Raw genomic sequence first — 8219 nt, 5'->3', positions numbered from 1 at the left:
TTTTATGGTCTCAAGGGTGAATTCCGTTATTTCTATATATACCAAAATGTGAGAATGTTCTATATAACTTTGAATAATATATTATTTACAATTTGAGTAAATTTTTATACATAGATAAGACATCGCATCTAAGTATTTTAATTTTATTACCATGCAATTTTCCATGCATTTTTTAAGGACTGTCCCTAGTCTGTGAAAGTAGAAATAGTAGTAAAAACAATAGTTGCAACGGCTCCCTGTCTCGTTCTTACTTGTTAGCGCCGTGCGAGTCTTTTCGTTTTTTATTTATAAAATTTCAATACTCTTTCGGTTGTCTTTTATTTCTTCTGTTTCAACTCTGGTAAGATTTAAATATAAAAATGTTAATAGTATCAGGTTCACATTGCGAAGTGTTCTCAATCTCTCATTTCTTCGCCTTAAAAAATCTATTTTGTATTTTCTCTTGCATATCTTCCTCTGGCTCAAGGTTCAACTTTATTCAAGTCGTCCTATAATATTAAGTTCAACTTAACTAAATGTTCTTACTTGAAGTTAACATTGTTAATCTCTTCTGGTATGCAACTTTTATTCAAGTAAAGGTATTTTATTACCCAATGGGTTTGCTTTAATTAAGAAAATACACATTTCACTATATTTTAGAACATTTTTTTCATATGACAATTTTTACTATTTCCTTTCTTCCTCCATCGTTTATACTTACTGCGCTTATGAAACCTAATCAACCTGTATTGCGAAAGTTATTGTTTCCTCAAGTAACTGCAGAGGGGTATTGGTCATCTGCAAGATGAAGACAGGGGTAATTGGAATTTAATGGAGGCCCTTCAGTGTAGATAATGACGATCTTCACATTTTATTAGGCGAACTACATAGTGTCACAGTCTATTCAAAACAGCTGTCAATACCAGCATTTTCATGTTTAACCACCTAGTGCTAGTTTTTTTTTTTTATTTACTTTAATCGTGTCATCATAAACCATGGTGCGTTTTCTTCAGTTACCATTTCTTTCACAGTGATCGACAGTATCCATTGAACTATAGTACTATTTATTAAATAACATTTATTGAATGCTAATGATATATATATATATATATATATATATATATATATATATATATATATATACGTATATATATATATATATATATATATATATATTCGTATATATATATATATATATATATATATATATATATATATATATATGTGTGTGTGTGTGTGTGTGTGTGTGTGTGTGTGTGTGTGTCTGTGAATGTTTTTTTTCAGAGAGAGAGAGAGAGAGAGAGAGAGAGCGCAAATTTGATTCACAAATTTTTTAAAATACCTCTTGGTGCTCAAAAGGGAAGTAGTAATTTATCACATATCGAATGGAAATGCAGATACACCCACTCAACGATTTAGATTAAATCTGTAACTGAGACGCAATCACCTGTTGATCACTTCCAAGAGAGATGAACACCTGTGATGAAAAGCCACCTCAGAGATATATACAGCTTCTATTTAGTGTTACCTATACCACATGTGTATTGGGTAACTCGTATCCCAACTAAGATATGGTGATGGTTACAATATCTTTGCAGTTAACACCAACTCAGCTAGTGCTCAGTCTGCAAGTACAAAGCTGATCTTTTTTTATTTTTGTCCCTAGGAGTGGCTGAATATCAAGTTTCAGCTATAAACTATTTGAAACCGTGAAAGTATTATTGGTTTTTAGCGGACTTTCCACGTAAATAGAATGACACGGTTATATTGCCGGTTTACTGGTGATATTGAGACAATTTTATTTGATTTCTCCTATCGAGGGCTTTAATTAAAAGGGCTTACAGGAATGGATTTTACTTAAATCAATCATGTTAATTCCGTAAAAACTTAATAACAAATATCTTTAGTTTTCCTGTCAATGCTGCATCTGAAATTAAAAATGAAAAACTTACATTGTGCTAACACGAACAAACCCAGTGGTCTGTGAAACTATCACAGAGATAATCATTAAAAGAAGGCAAATCTTCGGAACCATGATGTGCCTGTTACCCTGCTTCTTTAACAAGAAAGTTAGACAGTTTTGCTTGGTTTGGATTGTTCATTGCGATACCAGACGCTTTTATCATTCTAAAAAGTTATGATCCCAAATGGCTAGCGTAAACCTAATATTGGAATACCATCAGAACACTTGAATTATGTTTATTTATCAACATAAAATAAACAAAATGCAGATAATCTGCATAAAATTTACGTCGCCTTTGTATTTCAGTGAGAAACAGCACAAACGTATATACAGAGTAAAATAATATTGAGAAACCCTTTAAGTAGAGAACAGCCCTCTGATAGGCTGCAAAATGATTGTTATGGCTGTCATTTACGCCGACGTGGCAGCCCAGCAGAAGAAGTTGCGGCCCTTCGTCGGGAGTTCAACCTAAACAATCACAGATGGCGACCAATTCTATAACGCGTTTCATAACTAATGTGGTTATACCGTTTGTGTTTGTAGTGTGCATATTGCTGTCACTTCCGTTGGCATGCGGGCACGGGCATAGCCATGACCATCACGGGCACAGCCACGAACATCACGGTCACAGCCACGATCATGGCATGCACGAAGAACCCCCGGCTTTTAAATGGAGCAAACAGGCCAACGACCCTTACGTAGAAAAGGACGAAGAGGCCGACCATCATCATCACCATGAACATCATCATGAAGCAGAAAAAACGGGTGGCAGTGCCCCCAAGTCAAGCGTCTGGTTCGAAGCCATAGTGGCCACCTTGGCCATCAGTATCGCGCCCTACTTGATCCTCTTCTGTATCCCCGTCAGGAACAGCGTCGAACACCAGCCCTACCTTAAGATCCTCCTGGCTTTCGCGTCCGGAGGCTTGTTGGGAGATGCTTTCTTGCACCTCATCCCTCATGCCTTAATGGCACAGGAGGCTCTCAAGGAAGGAGGTAGTCATTCCCATTCCCATTCTCATTCTCATTCTCATTCTCATTCTCATGATGAAGGCAATGGAGGAGGGCACGGTCATGACATGACGATTGGCCTGGCTGTTCTTGGCGGTATTATTGCATTCCTCGTTGTGGAAAAAGTTGTTCGTGTCTTCAAAGGGGGCCACTCTCACTCCCACTCGCATGTTGTCCCAGTAGCAACAGAAGACGAGACAAAATCGAAGGAAGAAAATAAATCCGAGGAAAAGGAGGAAGATGAGTCTGAAGGTAAAGACCAGAATGGGGTCCAAAAAGATGAAAAAACCTTGGAGGTTTCAGCAACAGATGGTTCAGGTAAGAGTGTGTGTGTGTGATTGTGGTTAGGTGTAGGCACAGTAGGCTAGGGTAAAACACCGCGTGGACTGGTCAACTCGCTGACTATCACGGCTGGCCACCCTCCGAAAAAGTACTTTTAACGTGTCCTGACACCGGAGATGGTAGTCAGTCACGTGTTGTTGTTGGTGAGAGAAGGAGCTAAAGACCTCTACTCTCCTTTCGAAGTAAGTATTTTCTCCAAAGTTAGAAATTAAGGCCATATTTTATGATTTAAACAGAGGGTAATGAAAAGGGTGGCCAATGTAGGACCACAATACCAAAACGCTTTCGAAATTTTTACTTGCGATTAAAAAGCTTTAGAAGATTTACGCCATCTTGATGTTTGCGGAGTCGCTTGTGTCAACCTTCCCATTTCCTGTGCTAAATGCGCATACCACTTTTACCCATAGACGCTGGGGCACTTTCATCACAACAATCGTAAAATGGTCCCTTGCCAGTGCCGTAATTTATAAGGGTGTCGTGAATCACTAATCGTAAATCGTAAAGAATAACGACACTTGTCCTTGTACCAAGAGACAAAAACCCTTCATCCTTCCTTCACCTTCCCTTCTCACTCTCTGAAAGTTGCTTCAGCTTTAAGTTATTTTCTATGATTTTTCCAATATCTATCTAATAATAGTTTACATTGTTGGATAGCCTATATCTAACGATTCAGTCGGTTGTTACCTGCCTATTGACTGATGTATTTATATACTGTTGCCAATTGCTGTGTGTTGACCTCCAAACTGGTATAAGACTTACACAAAACGTGGAAATTAGTGAAATTAGCCTATGTAATGGAAGTAGGGTAGAATATCACAGCAGGCCAAGCAGGCCACCTACAATCAACGCTAGCCACCCTCTGAAAAAGAAAAAACATTAGGGGAAACATCAGTACAGGCCACCCTCATCACGGTAGACGGGGTCCTTATTCACTCGATATTTAATTGGTGAAACATGAATACAATTGCAACTCTAAGCATACCCTTTAAAAGACTGAAGTTTCGTCAACATATTGTGATATATGAAAAGCCCCATACGAACTAAAATAAGCATGTGATCTCTTCGAAAATATGTTTTCAAGGCAGTTTTTGAAATCCACTAATGGCGGCTACGTTTTTCATGGACGGTTTCTCATCAGTGACGGACACCATCTTTCCCCAGCCTTCCCAGCACTCATTTGAACAATGTTAGCGTATGTAATGTAACGTTTGATCTTACTCAAGATTGCAGTTGTAATCAGCACAATAAAACAACATTTTGTTGCCTATATTAGTGAAAGTATGAAACTTGTATTCCCGGGGTTATGTTGAACTGAATTCATTCTTACCTTGTAATCGGAGGCGGTTTTTATCCTTACTGCCATCACAACTGAAAACTCCACAGTGCTTATTTGATTGTTATTATACACATTTTGGTCTCAGTTCACTCCACATTGCACTTTAAACCCCGTTGCTGTTCCTGGTTTCTAAGCGCGCGCGCCATAAACACAATTACAAATAGCAGACGACGACAGACGACGAAACTGCAAAGTTTTTATTCCCTAAACTGTTTACTTTACTCGTTATTTAGTTTAAATTTACATTAGTTATTAAAAATTTTGATTTAATTCATGTATATTATCCCTTTTTTTTTTTTGCAACCAAATTACCCCGAAAAATTACAGATATTTCTAACGTAGATAAAATCAAATGTTTCTAACGTTTTCGTACATCTGGCTGCCGAAAACCATAGAGGAACGAATACGGAAAAGTGCATAGAGGAACGACTACGTTTTTTTTTTTTTTTTTTGTTTTTGCTTTTTTGTTTTTTGCTAGCACTTTTCATTGATTTCAGTCTTTATTAGTATTTTGAATTTCTTAAATAATCGTATGCCAGAAATAAATGTAACCTTTAATGTTTGCATGCTAAGAATGGCAAAATCATCGTTGCACATTAGTGGAGGCTTTTCACACATACGCCGTTCCATTATCCTGTTTTTAAGCGTCCGCGCCCCTGTGAGCTCGCTGCTAACGTACCGTCACCGTTTTTTTTGTAATCACGATCATAGCACTGATGATAGTTTTTTTCAAAGTTAATATTGATTTTTATGCTTGTTATTCATACTGTAATTAACTGTAGGAAATTCTCTCTCTCTCTCTCTCTCTCTCTCTCTCTCTCTCTCTCTCGGAGTCCAGTCCACTCGGCAAAGAAAAGTCATCTTCACCCCCGCAATTGGAAGAAAAGTTTGTATCATCACTGGAGGATTCAGAACTAGAGCTCTCATCATCAAATAGGTTATCAATATCACACTCCTCATCTAGTATTTGATTGATCTCACCTAAAGAAATATGCCTCCTCTTTGGGACATTCATTGTGAAAGACGCGAAATCCAATTTGTCTCGATAAACGCCCAAGAACGTATTGAAAGAAAACCAACAGGGACAGGCAGTTTTCTAGCATAAGCGACCACCAGAAAGAGTTGCCAGGCTGGAAATAAGTTTTCCCATGTGCTGAGAGTGTTACCAAATGATGTTCCTACACTTTCTATACGAGTAAACGTATTATTACGGGGCTGACGGCTTGACAAGCACAGTTAAAGTCTTGAACGTAATATCCCGTTGAAGGCGCCTACCGAGTAGATCGCGGTAAACGTATTATTACGTGGGTGACGCTTAACAGGTTATAAACTGTTTCCATGAATTCTAGTTGTCATAGTAATGCAATAATGATAATTGCTTTAATATTTATGTATATATACTTTCCAATACATAGCCTAATTTCACCAATTTCAAGTTTTGTGTGTAGTCTTATACCCAGTTTGGAGGGTCAACACATACCGAATGGCAACAGAGAGAGAGAGAGAGAGAGAGAGAGAGAGAGAGAGAGAAGGAAAGGAAGGCGGAGGAACGAAGAAGAAAGGGATGGCGGTGGAGTCTTGGGGGGGTTGGGGAGAGGGTAGGTGGAGCTTTATACGCGTGTTCGTATCCATTTCTGCATAATGGAGTTTTTGTCTCTTGGTACAAGGACAAGTGTCGTTATTCTTTACGATTAGTGATTCACGATACCCTTATAAATTACGGCACTGGGTGTAATGCACTATAGCAAAATCTCGTTCTGTTAAGAGTGTTCGTTACAGTAATAGGTATTGCCCAAAAACAAAAACGTGCTTGCACTGTCTCTGAAAACCCATAGTAGACATGCTGCTTAGTTGTCAATCAAGTTTTTTGTACCAAGTGTTTTTTACAAGCAAGCTATTGAATAAATTTGTATTTTTCTCAGTCAAAAACATATGCCCCTCAATGCTAACTTTCCTCTTTAACGACTTTCTGGTCATTGCAAATTCGGCCCCATAATTTCTTATGGTGCGAAAACAGACAAGAGGCCCATGGACCGAAAACGATTGCGTCACACTACGGCGATAATCCCAGCAGTAAAACATCTTCATATATCCAAAAAGTAATAATAAAGATATATATGCGCATTACGATTATAACAATTACATGTATAGCTGATAACAATCTGCATGATAACTGGTAAACTGTTCTGCATGACAGTTGAGTATAGCAATTATTTACAATAGGTACGAAAGTCAAGATGTCGTGACGTCATAATACAGAACTTGAAAGAACGTTCTAATTCAGAAAAATAATTACTTAAATTTGAGGTCAGAGTCGAGTTACTTTTTCAATAACGAACATTTTCAAATTAATCATCATAAATATGTAAAATATTGATGTTTTACTACTTATTTAAAAATTAGCCAAGAGCACGCTTCTCGTCATCTTCTACCCCAACAGCTGTTTACGCCTGGCTTGTTTGTTGATGAGAAATCGTGTTTCGATTGTTGTGATAAAAGTGCTCCAGCGTCTGTGGGTACAAGTGGTGTGCGGATTTATCACAGGAAATGGTTAGTTTATTGACACAAGCTACTCCGTAAAACATCGAGAATGGCGTCAATCTTCTAAATACCTCGAGTTGTAAGTAAAAATGTTGAACTCGTTTTTGGGTGAGATTTCCACTGCCGTGGGCGCCATTTTCAGTACCCTCTGTTTAAATCTGTTTAAATCTAAAACAAAATTGGCCTTAATTTATAACTTGGGGGAAAATACTTACTTCGAAAGGAGAGTAGAGGTCTTTAGCTCCTCCGGTTTTCTCACCAACACAAGTCGCGACTGTGCCCATCTCGGGTGTCAGGACGCGTTATAATGTACTTTTTCGGAGGGTGGTTGCACTGATGGGTAAAAATTTTCTGGCCTGCGTGGCCTGCTTTGATGTTTTACCCTATAACGCGTCCTGACACCGGAGAGGGCATCAGTCGCGACTTCTTGTTGGTGAAAAACGGAGCTAAAGACCTCTACTCTCCTTTCGAAATAGTATTTTCTCCAAAGTTAGAAATTAAGGCCAAATTTTAAGATTTAAACAGAGGGTACTGAAAATGGCGCCCACGGCAGTGGAAATCTCACCAAAACGCTTTAGAAATTTTACTTACAACTAAAAATGTTTCGAAGATTGACGCCATCTCGATGTTTACGGAGTCGCTTGTGTCAACAAACTTTCCATTTCCTGTGATAAATCCGCACACCACTTGTACCCACAGACGCTGGAGCACTTTTATCACAACAATCGAAACACGATTTCTCACCACAAACAAGCCAGGAGTAAACAGCTGTTTTTGGTAGAAGATGACGAGAAGCGTGCTCTTAGCTAATTTTTAAATAAGTAGTAAAACATCAATTTGTTCCGACGCGGCATACAAAACCTTCGGTCCCTTTTTTTTACAATAGGAAGATACTAGCGGCAGCTGGATAGGTCGTAAGCTTTCGAACAGGGTTCGGTAGTTAACTGCTTGTCCGCACGGCGCGCGCGCGCGACTGGGAGGTAAACAAATCACTTTTGCTTTCGGCCTCACAGTGGATGGACGTGTGTGTTCGTCTCTGCCCCGCTGCTC

The 8219-nt window shown here is 38.6% G+C and overlaps 1 protein-coding gene across 1 annotated transcript in view; it reads left to right on the top strand.

Moving 5' to 3' along the window:
* Positions 1-2331: 2331 nt before the first annotated feature.
* The window catches only part of LOC135223783 (protein catecholamines up-like), a 66129-nt gene continuing 60241 nt past the window's right edge, over positions 2332-8219 (top strand). The window contains exon 1 of the mRNA XM_064262572.1: positions 2332-3268. Coding sequence (XP_064118642.1) covers positions 2425-3268 — 844 coding nt within the window. The 5' untranslated portion in view covers positions 2332-2424. The remainder of the gene's footprint in view (positions 3269-8219) is intronic.

The sequence above is a fragment of the Macrobrachium nipponense genome, chromosome 10 (genome assembly GCF_015104395.2).
Source record: "Macrobrachium nipponense isolate FS-2020 chromosome 10, ASM1510439v2, whole genome shotgun sequence".
In the NCBI taxonomy this organism is placed as follows: Eukaryota; Metazoa; Arthropoda; class Malacostraca; order Decapoda; family Palaemonidae; genus Macrobrachium; species Macrobrachium nipponense.
This window is presented reverse-complemented; position numbering and strand designations above follow the sequence as displayed.